Consider the following 19995-nt stretch of genomic DNA (forward strand, 5'->3'; position numbering starts at 1 on the left):
CTCCTCCATTTCGATTGTGATTGCTGCTCCCTTCATTTATATCAGACATTTCTTGTGTAAAACACTTTAAACATTGACACACTTCTCCATGTTGAAAACTGTGTCTTCTAATCAGTGTTGTAAATATTGTTATTTTGTTGATGTCTTCTTTGCATCTATTGCATTTCTGTCCATCCAGCAGGAGGGATCCCTCACCTCTCTCTGAGGTTTCTAGGTTTTTACCCCCTTGTTATTTTTTAAATTTTTTTGCATAAAATTTTAATGATTGATTGATGATTGATTGATAGCTGCAGGTGACGGCTAGTCAGCAGTCTTCTGTGCTCCACAATCCTTTTCCACAGTATACATGTGGTTTAATGTTTTTATAATATTATACAAACATTTAAAGTGTGTTTGCATAAAGAATAAAGAGCGGCACGTTGTTGCAGTGGTGAAGTTTGCATGTTCTCCCCGTGTTTTCGTGGGTTTTCTCTGGGTACTCTGTCTTCATCCCACACTCCAAACACATGCCGATTGGGGTTAGGTTGATTTGAGGTTCTAAATTGACCGTATGTGTGAATAATGGATAGTTTGATAATGAACAAACACTTTCTCCACCAAAGACACCTGTGAGACAGTCAGTGACATGCTACAACTGTTTGCAGGGCCTCTATTTTTCCATTACCGGTCAAAAATTGTTGAAAGTGGTGTGAGTGAACTTCAAGAAGAACAATGGGATTAATGTGAAGGAAAAATGTTGTTGCTTCATACACAAGTGACAATTGAGATTCATATAACATTCACAATAATGGCCATGTATTGTTGTCCATACCAGTTTTCTTACCTTGTAATTGAAAATCAAAAGCTGGTCACAGTCCCCTTCAACTAATTCTCTTTGTAGGCAGTATAAGTGTTTAAAAGTCTAATGGACGCCTGCTCCTTCTCCTTAATCAACGCTTTCATATCCTTTTTCTCACTGGTTCCTTCTGGTATTTTCTATGAATTCATGTTTCCTCCAGCACCATTGGCTGGATTCATGCAGCCGGTACGACCGTCTGCAGACTCCATCAGCCACCTGATCTGACTGATGTTTCTGTGTCTGTTGAAAGTGCCTGAATCCCACTTCTAGAGAATGACAGATGTTTTTTGTTCTTACAGCCTCAGTGTGGTACCTGTGGACCCCACCGATAAGAAAGGCCTTCAGGTGGGTGGTCAATTTCCAGGCTGTGTGCCCACGGGGCCCCAGCAGTATAACCAGCAGCTCCTCCTGACTCCAGCCAGCCTCCAGCTCGCTCAGCTCCAGGCTCAGCTCACCCTCCAGCGCCTTAAACTGGCTCAGGGGGGGAATACAGCCACTGCCGCCGCTCTTCTCAATCAGGTTCTCTCCAATGTCGCCATGTCCCAACCGCTTTTCAATCAGCTACGGACTTCAGCTATGGTTGGGAATCAGCAGGGTGCCTTCCCCACAGGGGTGCTAGGTTTCCCCTCTTCAAATTCAGCCTTGGGGGCCTTGGTGGCTGGGGGGTTCCACCAAAATCCAGAGAGTGTGAGACTGAACCATCCTGGTGGGGGGGGGACAGTGGGCCAGCAGGGTGTGGAGTACGGTAAAAAGACAGGGTCAGCTTACCCATCTGATACTGACAGGCGTCTTCAGTATAACCAAGTTGGAGGGACGTCTGCAGCATCAGCCACTGCTGGTGATGGACAGTTCACAGTGATTAACACTCAGGCTAAAAACATGAACAATGTAGGTTTTCAGAGCGATTTCTATAGGCAGGATATGCAGGGACAACAAGCTGTTGATCAGAACATGCATGTTTATAACTCCACTGGGCATAAGGAGCAATGGAAAAGCCCTGCTGGCTTCAATCACACTGGAAAGGGGGATATGGTTTCCAATGCCGCCAACGTGTGGACATCAGCCGGGCAGCCGATTCGCTCCCGAACTGAACTGTACAACCCAGAGGAGCCAACCTCTGACCCCAAGTTCAATCACACTAGTGGGGTTTCCTCTCTGGCTTTAAGTGGCATGCAGGGATTTGGGGGCTACCAGACCCTGCACGGAAACGAGGAAACCTTGTCCTCAGGTACCAGGAAACTTCAACCTTATCAGGTCAATGACTACCACGCAGTCACGCCCACTCAACTGCCACATCAGTGTAGCATCTGTGACAAGAAGGTCTACAACCTTAAGGTGAGTTAAGTGATCGGTTGAAACCTAAATACATGCTTGTTTTGTACAACAGAGCCAAAACACAATTAGTGTTACATTTGTCAGCTCATTATTTAACATAAACAATTGAGAATTAAAAAATACGGCAACCTAAGTAGTTTTCTCTAAATAAAATACGCAAATAAAATTATTATTATTATTTAAAAAACTGTCTATGTCTATCTCTCTGGCTTTTTGCAGATTATTTATGTCATTAGAGCAACTTTTGTTTAGTAAAATGAGACAAACTCAGATGCTCTTGCTCACTTCTATACATATCTATATATATATCTATACATACAGTGAGCTATGGAAAAATATTCAGGCCAAGCACAAGTGAAAAGTGTTTTAAGCATTTTGAGAATAAAGTTGAAATGTTAAGAAAAAGTCCAAATGAGAAACAATTGAACTAAATCATGGGAGACCTTTTTCTTTTCATTTTACATAACAAGAATTAAGTAAAAATGTCAAGAATAAATTTGAGATTTCAAGATTAAGGTTGAACTTTTAAGTATATATTAAATCATGACCATATTTCACATGGTAACAAGATTTTCAAAAACCTAAAAGATGTCCTTTCAGCCTGATAACTGATGATAGCTAAATGTTTTATTTTGAAGGGCAGCCCCTGTAATGTTGTTTCTTTAATTGCTCTCAGCGATGAGCTTGTACAAGCACATGGGAGCGCATGTTCTGAGCTTCCAGAGTGTTGATTGAGTCCGTGTTGGGACGGTTTGTGTGTGTGTGTCTTTCTAGGACTGGGACCAGCACGTGAAGGGAAAACTACACCTGCAGAATCGAACATTGTACTCAAATGAATGGTGAGACATTTGCAACTCTTTGATTCACAGGAGTAGGCTGTGATTACAATGGTTGCTCTTCCATGACAATTTACTTCTGAGAGACTACTTCAGATATTCCCCAAGCTACTTTGTTCTGGTTTTGTAGAAAAAAATGCAAGTAAATGTTTGCTTTTATTTTTATCCCAGACCATGGTTTGGTAATCCAGCACCTAACCAGTTGTGCAGTCCATCCATCATTTCAGGACAACTTTTTCTTGAGAATTGGAAGCATTTTATTTTCTTTTTCCTCGCTCTATAAACAGCTGTCTTAATGTTTCTATGAATATCAGCTCTGTCACAAGATATGAGCGAGCAAGGCAGGGGAGAGGCAGCTAAAATCAGCCTTCTCTGATTGTTGCAGCTCCACCGTGGTATCAGCTGGAGCTGTTCACTACAGTGCCGGCAGGCCTTCTGATGGAGCTCTGAACCCCGGAGGGACGAACTCCATGGTCTACTCTGCCTCAAGTCAAGGTAGGATCACCCACCGACCAGCCGACTGTTCCCTTTTTTTTCACCGGTGATGTTCGCGTGAGGTTTTTATGATTGCTGGAATATGTGGAACGGAGTGATAGAAGGGTGGTGGGGGAGTATATATAGAGTGGCGCGAGAGAATGAGGCAGCTTATTTTTATAACTCCACACAGTGTAGTTTGATACATTGATTTATAATGTTAGAATAAATTGTTTGGAATCCAAAATATAGCGACCACAAATCAAACTTGGCATTTATGACTTTTGGTGCACATGTTATTGCTCCAAACGGACAAATCGAATGACTTCCGTAACATAAAATACGGAGCACCTGTTCTCTATCAAAGCCATAGTATCATTCCACTGTATTGCATATCCCATAAGTATTCCCTTACGTATAATGATATATTAGACGCACGACCAGTGGGGGGCCTTTTACTTGTCACCTCTTTTATTCAATGTTTTCATGGAGTTGGAAAGATTGTCTACTCTGGTAAGATTGTTTACTCTGGTAAGATATGTAAAATTGTATTGGTTCTTTGCCTTTATGTTAAGTATTTAGTGTTTAGAAAGCTTGGTGCAGAATTGCTGTAAATAAGAAGTTTTTTCTTTTGAGCTAATAAGTCAGGACTGTTAAGGTATTTGCACACCATGTCCGTATTTTTTCTCCAAAATTGTTGCATGTTTATTGCTTGAAAATAAATATGGCCCCACGAGTCAATCATAGTTGCAAATCGGGTCTGAGTCATTATATTTTTCAGAACAGGTTCGATTTGCTTGTTTTCGCATCTGTCAAAGCTGATCCAGAGATTTGTTTGAGGCCGTTTATTGTTCCTGACAGCGTTTCAGTATTGGATGTTTTTTTTTAAGAAGTGTGAGCGCCACAAAATCATCCTCACTGCTCGACCATTTCATCTCCTACTGGGAATTTTCAGAACAAAAATAAAAATGAAATTCATTGGACTCAGCGTGCAAGGTTTATGTGCATAACAGAATGGTCCATTTTACAGAAAACTTGAAGACACACCATTTTAATCACAGTGCATTCAGATTATTGTAAGTTAAGAAAATATTGTCTTTAGATTTGAACTCTAAATAAACTTATGGAAGCATCCTAAATTCGACTTTAAAATTTGTTTTCAAATTGTCTATTGTAAACACCGAACCACTGCTGGAACAAGCAATAGATTATAACTGAGAAACTGAGCGTACATTCATATCACAATACAGTATCATTACACTTCTCCGATGTCCGTTCTCAGCACAGATGCATGTATTGAGCCCTTTTCTTTCAACCCGGTGAAAAAACGAATACTTTTGAATGAGACATTTTGTTGGAAATATTTTAATTTCATGGAAGTCAATTTATGTAATCACCCCGCCCCATTAGTTTGACTGCATGACGGCAATTTCAAATCCAAATGTCTAATTCTTTCCACAGATGTATCCTCAGGAGCCAGTGCATCCTACTTGCCAGCTGCAGCCATGAAGACTTATCCCATGTCAGACTCAGGATTTGCCTCGCACCAGCCCGAGTCAAAGGTCAGACAAATGTTTGGATTATTTTTCTCAGAATCATTAGAGGCTGACCTTGGCATGTAAATCACGTTTTTAAATCAAGTTCTGAAAATGTCAGTTGTAAAGGAACATCTGTCACACTCTGACATGGATACGGTTGTATTTTGATTATGTCCTGCTTAATGAAAGAGTCATTAATAATGTTCCACTCAATGTCTCTTGTAATGTAAGAGCACTGGACAGTTGTAAGTATTAAGTATTCTTTTCACTAAAGGTCAGACTATTATGTTTATTTAGATAATAAGTAATTAAGTTTCCACTGTATTTGCCCTCTATATACTTAAATTCTTCAATGTATATTTGCTCTGTAGCAGGAACAAGCTAAATTAGTTTTGTATAAAATAAATGGACCCAGATCCACTAGTTGACAGCTGCCGGGGCCCAGCAGTGAGTCTGGGCTTCACATCTCTTTTCCACTGAACTAGAAAATAAAACGGTGTCGTTAAGTATTGGCTAGAAACTTGGTGTCGAGATATTTGCCACTTCATGATTAACCAGCCCCTGGATCCAATTGAGGTGATAAAATGTCTATATATACGAGAAGAGCTTCTATATTGAGGAAAAGGTTGTCTAACAGTGAACTTTTTTGTCCTTTTAGTTAATTGCATTAACAGTTTTAACATCCATGTTCACATTTTTAGGTGCATCCTACTGTAGAAGTTTGTTTAGACCAGACACAACTCAGTTATGTCTTTAATTTTCTGCCTTTCAGAACAGAAGAAGTTTCATGTAGCTCAGGGCCATGGTCCAGCTGCATCATACACATGTAACTGCAATGCTATCTGAAATGGTTTATGGTTTATTTAATTTCACCATATTAAGTAGTAATAAACTATTTGTTTCATTTGTTATAGGATACAACTGCAAAGACACTGCAAAGTCATTTTAGGCATGTGGAGAAATGTAAAATAGATATTAACAAAACTAAGATTAACAACACAAATAATTAAGATTTTAATTTGAAGGTATCAATTGAAGTAACTAATTTGATTTAATTCTAACAAAACTCACAGCAGTTCTTAAACTTAAGGCATAATGTATACTATTCATATATTCATGCAATGCTGTGCATTTTTAAAATGTAAAAACACTGAACTTAAAAAGTGAATAAATAGTTTAAACTGTTGATAATGTTTTTATGGTAAAATAAGAAAATTGGAAAAAGCAAAAAAACTAAACAATATTAATAAAAAAAGGGGGAATTTATGATGTGAAATATGTGAAATGAAAACATACACAACAATTCAGGCCACATAAAGAAATGTGATTAAGATCTGCATGATCAACAAGGGGCTGTAACAGATTCTGAGGCCATGTTGTGTAAATTAATTCAGTTCTTCCAACAAATGTTGATTTGTGACGCAGATTTTTTTATATCAAGCATTTTTTCTTTTCATCATTGTCAGAGGAACCTACTTTATTTAACAGGAGCCTTCTTGGGGATGAGACAGTCATGCTTGGTTTTTGACAACAGTTTTATTGTATCAGTGGAAAAATATTTACAGGCGGTGCTACATGAGCTAATGTTAGTTGCTATAAACACACACCTGTCTAAGCAGAACAGGTGGGTTTTATTGTTTCAAATCCCTGTGTTGCGCAGAGCACACAAACCACAAACACAAATAGGGACAATTTGTGAACTGTAGTTGTGTTGTATTTGTGTACGTACAACATGAAAATTAAGTTAGACACATTATAACAATTATAAAAATTTACCGTAGAAATTAAACTAAAAGAAAACTTATTTAGTAAAGTAGATTTTCACATAAATTTCAATAATGAAAAATAACAACATCAAGTAGCTCACACACACACAAGTCAAAGCACAAACAGTACACATGAGTATGATTATTCAAACACAAGTGTTCCTTACTCTGGAGTGCAGACTGTTAGTGTCAGTAACCCAGTAGCTTCATGTGAAAACAGAACTCAGACGCAGATAAACACAGGATTACAGCTAACTGCTGTACGGAGATCAGACCCAAAGACCCCTGAGTTACACACCCGGCCGCGGTGTAAAGTTTCAGGACTGTTGAGAGACTGGTAAAATGATCTGAGGAATCGGCGTGTGAGCACTCTGTGTAGGAACGTGGGGTAAAACTGTGAAACCCAACTGACCACCTTCTTGGATCCTCCAACACAGACACTGATTTGTACAAATAAACAGTCACAGCCTCAGAGTTGATGTCAGTCAACGTGCTGTCAGTGGAAACAGGAAAGCACCATGTGAAATGGTTGTTATTCTTTACACCATTTGGCCCCAGTTCTCCAGGTCATGTTGTTGAGAGTGTGAGGTTTTCAGTAACAACACATATGGTGGAACACACTGTGGCTGGTAAAGTCATTACTTTACCCTGTTGACTGTAGGCTGTGGTCTCAGGGTGTAAATGGTCTGATAAGTAAGAAATGCATTAAAGGCCGAAAAATGCCACTGTACATTTTTAAAATAAATTATGACTTATATATAAAGAATGAAAATTAAAAAGTCAAATTTAGTGATAAAGCTACATTCATGAGAAACTGCAATAATCGTAGATAGGTTTAATTATATAAGATATATTTGAGTCATATAATTCCCTGTTTAATTAAAATATTTTCTGATGGTAATTTGGAGTTGACCAAGGAAGTTGGCTTCAATATGAATTAAAAATCCGACTTTCTCATATGTATTTCCTCCTGTAGTTTTTCATTATTAGACTAATTCTATGACCTGAAAATGTCCATTTAATCAAAGTTTTTCCTCATATTGAAAATCCCATCTGACCATTTCTATGGAGGCACTGGCCGTGTGTGTCGTGACTCCACACACTTGTGATTACACCGTGACATAGCATAACTCTGCACTCCTGCTCTGCGGACACAAGAAACAGCTACTGTTGAAAGCCTGAGCCAACCTCGCAGCGATATCAGCGCTTTGCTTAAAGTGCCGGGGCTTTCAGGCACAGACAACATTTTATAGCTCAGACATTAGTGAACACAGCGAGCAGTGAACAAGACGGTTGTTCTTTCTAATATTCCACAGGCATAAACAGCCTATTCCTGGATCTGTTTATTGAGGCCGACCTGTGTTGACCTTCGTGTATTCTGGTGGTGCCAGTGGCACAGAGATGTTAGTAGAATTATCACGGTTGCATCTAAAGCTCTTAACGTCAACTCAGAAACCATTAGGTTGTGGCATAGCCAGGAATCTGGCTCATCCACAGTGAGATCATCCAGGTCTCTTGTTTTACATGAGATAACTGTTCAAAATCCAGCACATCTGATTTGTTAGAGTCTAACGAACATTCACCGCATTCATTAATCACTTTACTGTTTCGTTTCAAGTTATAAATTGGGATCTTGTGACATAGAATCAGATGCTGTTTATAGATTATTTGTAATTAGTGCTTCATGTACTCTTTGAATACTGATACAGGTCCCTCTGATTATGTTTCAACATGCATATTCAAGCCTCCTCCTGCCCTTTCTACGTCTTACACTCCATGGCTATTGGACCCAGTGTGAAGTGTTAGTTAGGGTTGGGTTTTCCCTGAACAAATTCTCTGTAAAAACAAAGCCCCTGGCTGCTGGTTCCAAGGTGGAATTAGGAGCCACAGTCTGCCCTGCACATGGGACTGTCCGTCAGGTCTGTCAGCCCGAGGAGCAGGAAGAGGAGGAGGGGCTCTGGGAAAAGTGCAGCTGCAGCATAATGGCAGCAGAAATCAGACTCCGTGATATAATGAGCTGAATTTACAACCACTCTCTGCAGTGATGTCAAAGAAACACAAGGTATCAGATAGTATGTGCAGCAGCTAATTCGATAATGAATACACAGCAGATAGACAGATGGTGTGTTTTTAGGGTGGTTCATGTTGTAGGTAAAGTTTCCGGGAGGCTAATGGGAAAGATGAAAGCATTAGAAGTTGGTAATTTAGCTCATCATCACAATAAAAGTGCTGTCAGGGAATTTGTGACCTCATGCATCCTTTATTATGGCTGACAAATAGATTTTTCACAGGTGGTTAACTAATTCTGCAGGAATTAGGATGTTTTATATTTAGAATTGGAGTTGCCATTGTGTCCCTGCATTAGGATAAGATGAACAATGCTTATGTAGACTTTTATTATCTGTTGCCTGCCCTATAGTGAAATACTGAGATGTTTTTCAGCTTGTTCTTCAAGGTTTTTGGTGACTGCATGTAAGCTTTACCAAGAATTGTCTCTGTCCATATATCTGTGTTATAATACACTTGTATTTTCAAGTTAGAACAACAGATTATCTTAAATTTGACCCGTGTATTAATTCTTCTTTACAATAAAAAAGGGGGAGAAAGATGGATGTTGAGCAATGCAGGTCACTGTACTTGGCAGACCGGGAGGACTTGTCTCAAATGTGTGTGGGGCCAGTCATCTGACAAGTCTCTAAATCCAACAAGAAAACTTTCATTATCACTTCTGCAACTCAGCCAATGGAATATTAATAGATGCAATGACGTGGGCTGTATCAAGGAGGGAAAGTGACATGGCATCCTGTCTGATAGTGTTACACCGATGTTAGACAGACTAGTGTCCTGTGCCTGCAGGGTGTTTCACTCTGATGTGCTAAACTGATTGTCAAAAGATCATGTAAACATTGTTGGTATTATATTTTTTGTTAACAGTCAGGGTTAAACCTATCTTTACATAATTACAGTTATGTCAATAACTCCACAGCTTTTGTAGTTACATGGTATATCTTTACCCATGTACAAAGAGAAAAGGTGACCCACACTCCAACTAGATTTCTTGTAAGATAACAGCTGTAGTGAGTGCACACAGCAGCTCAGCTGTTTTATGTGTTTATAAATATGTACAAGTTATACATCCTGCAATATTCATGGTTACTCAAAGTTTGTACTTATTTTCTTGCAGCCATTTCCACCCAGAAAAGAAACCGTAGGGCGAGTCGTTCACATCTGCAACCTCCCTGAAGGCAGCTGCACAGAGAATGATGTCATCAACCTCGGGCTACCATTTGGCAAAGTCACCAACTACATCCTGATGCGCTCCACCCATCAGGTACAATAAAAGACCTTCAAACGTACAAGGGATAGTCACCATCTAGTCCTTCATTCTAAAATAACATTGTTGTTTGTCAATACATTCTGGAGACATTTTGAAATGTTCTCCCTTGGTTGCACATTAGAAATGTTTTACAGTACATGTGAAGTGTTTGGTACTCGGCTGAAACACCAAGCATTAAAATAAGCTAAATGTAGGGTCAAAGGTCACCGCCATCTTCTTACTTACACTTGCCAGGCTTTCCACAAGAAGTCAGAGGGCTTTGACCACCAATGGGAGCATTTAAAATCCGACCCATAAACATGCATTTATAAATTGATGATTCTACTATAGCTATGATATTTATCTATCAAATGACAAAACAAGTCACTTGTAATTAGAGCCAGAATCCTGAGGAGATTTGCTAACATTTTTGCTACAGCTGTTTAATGTCAACGCTCTCTTCACGACTTGTTTCTGCTGCCTCCTAGTGACCAAATATAATATGTTACAGCAGGTTTAATTCATGTTAGCTGTATAAAACTTGGACAGGAGGATTAATTTGATTACATCAAGACATTATCTTCATCCTGATGTAATCTAATGCTGGGAATATTTCCCCTTGGAAAGAACGTGTGAATTATCAACATGTATTTTAACGACTATCTACAACTTTTTCAGCTGTGACTGTTATGAGGTATCATGTACTTTGTCATAACTTGCTGGCGGTTTAACTACCAGTATGTGATGTGTCACTCAGGCTCTCTGGTTACATTCATCAGAACTGAACTACACCATTAAAACCAGCCCTTTCACATTGAAGGCACTCCCACTAAAATTATAGTATAGGTTACAGGGTGTAGTTATTGGTGATTTGATACCCTGTGGTTTTTCATCCATATGTTGTATGCATTGCAAGAAAGACCGTATATGTGTCAGGAGGGGATTATGTATTTACAACAAATAACTGTTCTCCCATCAGGCGTTTCTGGAGATGGCGTATATTGAAGCAGCTCAGGCCATGGTTCAGTACTACCAACTTACTCCAGCTACGATTAGCGATCAGAAACTTCTCATACGAATGTCAAAGAGGTACAAGGAGCTTCAGCTCAAGGTAAGGCTCAAAGGGAACAGCAGGTTATTGTTTTAGTGGCACTGTTTTAGCTGATAACTTAATAGATGTTTTCTGTTTAGAAACCAGGTAAAGATGTTCAGACGATCATCCATGATATCACCTCTCAGAGGGAAAGGGATGAGATGCAAGAACTTGAGCAGTAAGCCAAACTTCTATTCACTTTTCAGTCTCAAATTGTTGGTTTTTCTGTAGCTCTATTCTTAAAACCATTAAAGGGGACATTGTATGCCCATTTTACCACAAGTTGATATGGTTCCTTGGGGTCTTAATGAAATGTCTGTAACATACTTTGGTCAAAATACCACAAGGATCATTTAAAACAGCACCCTTTTTACCCTGTCTAAAACAGCCCTCCACAGAGTGACCTGTTTTGAGTGCCTGTTCCTTTAAATGCTAATGAGCCAGCTCCCCCCTCTCCCCCCATGATTTTAAACGATATAAATTACATATTTTATATGATATAAATTATCAAATATGCATCCCATACTTTGTATTCCCCTTCTGTTGTCCTGGAGTTTTAATTTTCCCAATCACATAATTAAATGTCCCCATCTGCCCATCCACTACAAGCACACAAGCAGACAGACAGAGAGAGAAAGAGAGGTGGGGGGGATGAGGTGGGGGGTGGGCCAAGGCCATGTAGGGAGACTTCCAGTGTATTGTTACGACACAATACACAGGAAGCTCATTCCAGTCACTCAAGCATGACGTTTCTGACTTAGAGGAACCATAACAAATGCGCAAGTGTTTTTTTCCAGAGTTTTTGGGTTGGTAGACATGCCAGATACCCACATTAACCTGTAGAAGCACTAACAAAGTGGAATTTGCATGATATGTCCCCTTTAAGAGGAAAGAAAAATGAAAATCCAGTTCAGTGAAAATGACACAAATCATTACTTGTGTCGAATCAGTGGGATTTCCAATTCCACTATGTAATCTACCTTTCATCTTCCTGCAGGTACATGCCAGAGAGACCACGCTCCCGCAGCCCTATCACCCGCTCTCTGAGTCCTCATTCCCACAGCCCCAGTTTTACATCCTGCAGCTCAGCCCCCAGCCCTCAGGCAGCAGCAGGCAGGGGTCCGGAGAGAAGCAGTAATGGCCTTGGCCCCTGCCGGGGCTCTTGGGAGTGGTCATCACACATAAGGAGGAGTGAGGACGAAAGGGAGAGGGATGACCCATGGAGGAATGGGGGAAGCGTGGATGACGATAGGCCTAATGGACGCGCGGCAGACCGTCGTAAGGCCTACCAGAAACCCATGGATCATATGAGCTCCAGATCTGCAGATGAGCGAGGAGGAGGTGGCGGAGGTGAAGGGATGAGGGGCAACAGAGACTGGCACCCACGAGGCAGCCCTCAAGGCGGGTCCTTCAACTCTTACAGGAATATGGAGGACGACTTCTACATGAAAGAACAGGCGTACAAATCTGACAAGCCGCCCAGACCTCCGTACCAAAGGCATGACACAAAGTCAAAGAGGAGGGATTGTGGTGACTACCACAGCAGGTCGAGGCATAATGAGTTTGAGATGAGTGAGGAGCCACTTTGCCGAACACCAGAAGAAAAGAGGCATAGTTCCCCCGGCAGGAGCCACAGCAAAAAGACAAGTAGGAGGCACACTGCAGAAAAACACGAGAGAGAAAATACTTCTGAAAACACTGTGAGTACCTTTGGTAAATATACATTATTTATGTGACACTGCTTAATGTGACACACTCTTCTAATAACTAAGTCAATTCTTCTCTCAGGATCGCCAGTTGAAAGAAAAATCTGTTTCACCTCAGCAAAGCAGTAAACCAAAAGAGGCTGCTGTGGAATCTAATAAAGACAAAGACACTGTGAGTGAGCATTTAGATCTGAACAACACATTCAAACCTTCACAACTTTATTTAACCTCACAGATAAGCTCTGTAAACCTTCTTAACGGCTCTTCTCTTGGTTCATTTTCCCAGGAGAAGGAGAGGGAAAGTGGAGCTGACACTGATGAGGAGTGTTGGTATCCTAAGAACATGGAGGAACTGGTCACTGTTGATGAAGTGGGAGGAGAAGATGATTCCATTATTGAACCAGACCTTCCTGAGTTGGAAGAAGATGCATCCTGCCCCAAAGAGACAGCACAGGAAGACGCAGTAATGCAGCACACGTCACAGCCAGCACCTACCCCTTCCTTGGAGGTGCAGGAGACGAACAAGAACCAGGAAAAGTCTTGTGTTGATGCTGGAGACCAGGCAGAAACACCTGTTACTGAGAAGCTAGAGAGGGTTTTAGCTGAAGTCAGTCCTGAAGAAGAGAAACTCAGTCAAGTGGCTCCTGAACTGCCGGTCACTAACCTGAGTGACTTCCCCAGTGAGGAGTTCAAAGCCGCACTGGAAGTGACGCATTTAGAGGATAAAGTAACCAACAGTGAGCCTTTAGAAGAGCCAATGGAAAATCATGTTACAGTACTAGAGGACAGAAAGACTCAGGAAGTAGAAGAGGTCATGGAAACAATCACCAACGGGGCACAACTCAAGGATGGCATTCTGAAAAAAGGTACTGTCCATATGACAAGTCATATACTCACATAAAATATATTGATTTCCTCTCAGGATGGTCCATTGCACAAACATCCTTCAGAAAGCAGTTTTTTTATGTCCGTCAGTGTTTGTCTCATACTTCTCTTATATCAAATTAAGCAGTTCACACCGTCTCAGAAGCTAATGCCTTCAAATCGATGTTTTTCCTCTTGCATGCCGATTTAAACAAATCTGAACTTATCAATTAAGTCAATATTGATTAATCAAGGCCCCCGTCATCACCACCAGTCTAATAGATAATACAAAATTAAGATGGAATAAAATAAAATAAAATCTCCATAAATATAAACATCCATCCGTACATCTATGTATTATCTATAGATCTTATCCTTTGAGGAGCCAACCCCAGCTGACCTTGTGCAAGAGGCGGTTACAACCTTTGACAGGTCACATTCCCAACTGCAGATAAATGTAAACAGAGCTGTATTATTCATATATATTCCTAATTTATGTGGGAACCTTTTCTTATATGAAATATTGGTCTTTTAAAAATTGTCTTTGTGGTGAATGCATAAAACAGATACCTAAAAACTCCTAACTAGAGAGCAGAAGTCAAATGTCCTGCACCCTTCCCATCACTTGACCTCGCTTATAGCGTTTCGGTGAATGGATGATGTTTGTGACATCATGACGTGACGTCAGTCCAGCTGCAGACAGTCTGTTCAGCCCCTGTCTCTCTGCTCGGGGGCTGTGCTGCTGACAGACAGCTGGCTCTGAGGATAGAGACGCACAAACTGAGGTTGGAGTCGATGCTGATAAAACATATCGTTGCTTTAGACGTGCTGACACACCACTGGCGTTTCTTTTGATGGGAATTCCACTTGAACTCTACTTTGTAAAATGGGATTCCTTTTCTATATCTGTTGAGCAAAGTCATCTTCTCTGATAACTGATAACGTTTATTTTGTGTGCAGCCCTAAACCCTAGAGCACCATGGACACTAGCTTTTGATAGAGCAATATAACATTGTGTATACACCACTTACATGGATAACTATTGCAAACTGATGACGATGTTTTTTCTGCAGCTTTGTATGGTGTGCTTGTAATTTTGCTACACATATTATATTATCAGGTAAAAGTATGTACAATTTCTAAGGTTATAATTATAATTGATATGTCTTTCACAGAGATTGAGGCCTGTTCGCCGACTCCTGAGCAAGACAAAGCTGTCAGTGAACACAGCATCCCTCTAGGTCAGTCTAACACATTTTATTAGCATGATGAATGAGTGAGAGAAAAGATAAAATCATACATGATGCAAGATTTTAAAGCACAGTTACGATGGTTCTTATTTTGTCAGCTAATATCATCTTACATGAAACAGATAATTGCAGTAGAAAAAATTATAAAAATTGAATCATGTGTCTGTTGCTGGATTCGTTCCAGCGAACTCTTTCTATATTTAATCAAAGACCAGGAAGTTCATGGAGTCTTGAGCCTGTGGTCTCAGTCCAGTGTTATCATGTGCACCATTAATGGGTGCACTGACAACCTGTTGCATTAGCACTCTAATTGACATTGACATTGCTTGGCCACTTGCTGACCTATTTCTGTGAGCAGGTTGTGAAACGAACCCCAGAGAGACGAGTATTTATATTATCATTGGTGCTGGAATGACAGGGCCTGTCTGGGCTGGGCCGGCTGCATGGAGACTTACATAAGCTCTGATGCAGTGTGGCAACAATAGACCACAGCACAGACTCCAGAGCTGTGTGTGCCATGAGCTGTGCGGCTATTTCTGTTGTATCACGTCCCAAGAGTGAGTGTGTGTGTCCAGAGCGAACTGCGTCCAATCGACACTGTTGCTGAGATACATAAAAAACTGAAGGGTCATATGGTTGTTGTCGATTATTTTATTTTTTTAATTATCACTTAAGATTGTCATACAGTACGATAAGATACGATATATGATAAGATAAGATATGAAAAGATACATTACAATAAGAAAAGATATGATCCGATAAGAGAAGAGAAGACCCAAATTAGTCACATTGCCCCAATGTTGTGTTTGTGTAGAGAGGTTACATTATTCATCTGACCAGTGGTAGAGACAGGTTGTAATTTAAATAAATAGGAAGGACGAAAAATATGAGTGAATGAGGAAAAAAGAATAAAGAATAAATTAAAATACTTGCTTTTGCTTTACAAACTTGGATTTGGTGTAAAACATTTTTTCAAACTCACAGGTTCCAATATTGGCCGGTGTATTATTTGTTGGACAGACCATTCGTGAGAATCCTCATCTGTTGTACTGATTTCTTGAAATAAATTCTAACCGTTGTGTTCGCTGTCGCACAGGAGTGGAGTTCATCGTACCAAGAACGGGCTTCTACTGCAAACTGTGTGGATTGTTCTATACCAGTGAGGAGAATGCAAAGACGAGCCACTGCCGCAGCACTGTGCACTACAGGAACCTACAGGTACACACTGCACAGTGATACGACACTAACCTCGACTTCAGTCCTTCCTCTCACAATTATATGAGCATATATGAACCAACCCTCAGTAATGCTGTGTCTGAAGAATGGATATGCGCTCTGTGTGTATTTGATGTCACTGCTTTTAAACCAGTGAGTTTAGTGTCAAAGTTCAAATCTATCTGTCTGTGCACTGGTCTGTACTGAAAGCTCCGCTGGTTAACAGTCATTGTGTTCTGGTAGCAAGATTTAAGAGATTACACCACCTGTTTGTGGGTCGATGAGTAATGTGTGTTTCATATTCAGCACATTCAACACATGCAAGTTTTTCTTTCAGTCTCTCCTCAAATATTTGTCCTATTTTTGGGATGAATTTGACTTGTTTTGATTAAATACAGTGTTTGCATTAAGCAAATACTTATTCTAATATATAAGTGTAGATCGAAATGTCAAATCAAATCTCAAATTTCTGTCCGTTTCTGCATTTTAATTTGATATCAATTTAATTTTAAATAGGTTTGTAATAGCCTACTGAAGATTGTTTAGTTTAGCATCGTACAACAGTGTTCAGGTGTATATGTTTATTTAGCCTGAGAAATGTTTTAATATCGGCTCTGAAAATAGTATTAAAATCAGAAATTATTCTGTTCTCAAAAATAGTTTTTTATTGAAACACTCTATACTCTTATACACTCAACTGTTATTATTTTAATTTGGCAAAATGAACAATATTGCTAAAATAACTAGTTTGATTGTTGACGACTCAATTTTCAGAACATTTTGAGTTTTTTTGTATGATATTAATTTTGATAATTGATTAACGTCATCAGTTCTAATTACTGTAAATTTGTACATTTTTTAAATGTTCATGGCTTTAAATGCAATGTCTTCATGCTGTGTATTGTTGTTGGACAAAACTATTTAAAAACATCATCTTGTTGCTCTGGATTTTATTTTTACTTTTCCCCCCAGACATTTTATAGAGTAATAATAATAATATCAGCAGTAATTTTTATTTATAGAGCACCTTTATATGTAAAATGCATCTCAAAGAGCAGTAAAACATAAACAAAAAAAAGAAGACAGATTTATCCAAAACAAAAACACTTGATTGCAGTCATATGGGCGAACACAATACGGATCCATCCGTGCCTGTGACTGTATTAGGTTTCTGAATATCGGCTGTTCAGCAGCGGGCCGTCTTGCGTTTCTCTTCCCCGACAGCACAGCTGAGGCAAAGCAGAGGAGCAGCGATTCCCTCACATTTGATGGATTACGTTCCAAGAAGAAAACAGTTTTAGTTTTTAACAGTTGTTCTGTCTGTCAAAGCCTCCGCGTCTGTATGTGTCCTGTTGTTTTACAGTTTTACTTTAGTCATCTTACGGCCATATTTACTGATTTATATACATAGCTGAACCTCAACACTCAATATAATTTGCGGTTGTGGATTTCTTTCTGATTTTTAAAAGAAGTAATAACAAGTATAATTTGTTAGATATTTATTATGTTAGTGACATTTTGTCTTATTTAACATTTTACAATGCCTCTGGTAATAGTTTTAAAAATCAAATATGATAATTAATGCTTTGTTTTTAACAAATCAGCTACTGTTTTTAACATATTATGCAAAAAAATAACAATATTTAGACTCTGGCTGGTAGACGTGGGGGTTTTTTTCAGACTAATGCTGATATTTGGACAAAGCTGGTATTTGCTGATATCGAATGTTATGCATAAAGCAATACACAAATTTAACTTTAATTCGTCACTTCACAATTGTATTTGTTGAAAATCTTTTCAAAATATATTTGTATATGTATAACACTTTTAATATGTTTTATTTACTGGTTTTGTTATATATGTCATGTTATAAATATTTCAACGTATTTTGGATTGTAGATTTTTACTCTTCTCTCTTCCCCAGAAATATCTATCCCAGCTGGCGGTGGAAAGTCTGTCGGATGCACTTTCTGGACCCACAGCTGCAAAGTGACATCAGCTTGACCTCTCACCTCTTGTACAGCGAACAGCGGAGTAAAGATTTGCGTGTGTGTGTGTGTGTGTGTGTGTGTGTGAGCTGTCTGTGCCTGGCTCTGACCAGCTACAGCACAGATAATATGATACAATGAAAATAGAGTATGTGGACAGTTGCACTGGTTTTGGGTATTTTGGTGAGAGGGATGATTGCATTGACAATCCCAGTTATGGATGCTATCAATTTTGTACGTACCTAAAATGTATAGTTTTTTTTTGGTTGTTGGTTTTGTTTGTTTTTTTTGGTTTACAATTTTATTACAGTTTATTTTATTGGATTGTGTGTGAATTGATTTGTTCTTTTTGGAATTGAAATGTATTTGCAACAATGTGATTAATAAGAAGACAGATTTCTTTAGTATGGGCTCATATTACTCCATTTAAATGTGGTTGAATTCTAATGAGATTTTGAATTTGGTCTGTACATTGTCTTTGTAACAATGACAAACTTACAGCTCTAAAATGAAATGATCGACATTGAAACGTTTTTCACTCAGTTTAAAAGCTGAGGCAGATTCTCAGGTTTGTTGTATTTCAGTGTGTTAAAGATTTTAATTTTAATTTATATCTGGGGCTTTAAATGCGCTTGCAGTTTTTCTTACTATTACCACCATGTGCCTTTTTGTGCACTGCATTGTCTGTCAGGTAAAAATGTAAATAATTTCAACTAAGAATAAAGTAACTAAGCAAAGATCTTTATTTTCTTAAGGTTAAATGTTGGATTTAATTCATTAAACAATCGCAGTCATACCTGCCAACGCGATAATGCCTTAAATACTGGAGACCTTAAGCTGGACCATGTGTTTAATTTATCAGAGTTAAACATGCAGTATTATCAAGCCAGACTCTGTTTTTGTATACTGTGAACCATAATCCTGTGACATCAGTGTTGATGCTGTTTTCATATGATTTTTCATGTGACTTTTTTTGATGAGGAAAACAACTTCAATAAATGTTTCAAATGTTTCAGGTGCCTCATCAATATTTCAACGAGTGTAAATTCACACAATAGAGCCTGGAACTGGTTTCCAAAGGTATTTCTTTATTTCTAGCATTGTGACTTTGTATTCATATCAAACTTAGTGTGTATGAAAGTGGTTAAATGGTTATACGGTCATGAACACCCCCAATGACATTGCACAAAACACCGTCCATTTTCTACACAGGCTTATTTCATTTAGGACATTTGACTTATTCTGGGACTGTTGTAAAAGAGCGCCCCCAAGTGTTGAGGCAAAAGAAAAAAAAAATTAACATGTAAATGAATCTATAACTTAGTTTGGATGTTTTTGTTTGAATGGACAATTGACATTGAGGTGTGTTTTCTTTGTAAAAAATTGTGTACAATTTTTATTTTCAAACATTTAGTGTAAAGAAGAGATAATCCATTATTAGTCCCACAACGGGGACATTTGCTGTGTAACAGCAGCAGAGAGCACAATCAAAATAGAGGCATCTTTTAAAGTAATGAATAAGTAACTATGCAATAGAGACAGAAGGACATATGTAACAAATGTAAAATAAATAATATAATATATAATCCAAATATAATATAAAACACCCTATGTATGCATTGAATTGCACATATGGAACATAAAAGGTATTGCAGTTTAATGAAGATACATGATTCTTAATAATTGTTCATATTTACTATCATATAATAATATTTTTTTGGAACTGTTGCTGTTATATAATAATAATGATGATAATAATAATAATAATAATAATAA

At 38.8% G+C, this 19995-nt stretch overlaps 1 protein-coding gene across 3 annotated transcripts in view; it reads left to right on the forward strand.

Moving 5' to 3' along the window:
* The window catches only part of rbm20 (RNA binding motif protein 20), a 49720-nt gene extending 30489 nt beyond the window's left edge, over window positions 1-19231 (forward strand). For all 3 annotated transcript variants that reach the window (XM_035177217.2, XM_035177225.2, XM_035177233.2), the window contains exons 2-14: window positions 1138-2173; window positions 2948-3012; window positions 3395-3504; window positions 4945-5045; window positions 9972-10118; window positions 11083-11214; window positions 11295-11374; window positions 12194-12896; window positions 12985-13074; window positions 13189-13768; window positions 14942-15007; window positions 16113-16234; window positions 18156-19231. In XM_035177217.2, the coding sequence (XP_035033108.1) occupies window positions 1138-2173; window positions 2948-3012; window positions 3395-3504; window positions 4945-5045; window positions 9972-10118; window positions 11083-11214; window positions 11295-11374; window positions 12194-12896; window positions 12985-13074; window positions 13189-13768; window positions 14942-15007; window positions 16113-16234; window positions 18156-18224 (3301 nt within the window). In that variant the 3' untranslated portion in view covers window positions 18225-19231. The remainder of the gene's footprint in view (window positions 1-1137; window positions 2174-2947; window positions 3013-3394; window positions 3505-4944; window positions 5046-9971; window positions 10119-11082; window positions 11215-11294; window positions 11375-12193; window positions 12897-12984; window positions 13075-13188; window positions 13769-14941; window positions 15008-16112; window positions 16235-18155) is intronic.
* The last annotated feature ends 764 nt before the right edge of the window (window positions 19232-19995 follow it).

This window comes from Hippoglossus stenolepis, chromosome 2, assembly GCF_022539355.2.
Source record: "Hippoglossus stenolepis isolate QCI-W04-F060 chromosome 2, HSTE1.2, whole genome shotgun sequence".
Lineage (NCBI taxonomy): Eukaryota > Metazoa > Chordata > Actinopteri > Pleuronectiformes > Pleuronectidae > Hippoglossus > Hippoglossus stenolepis.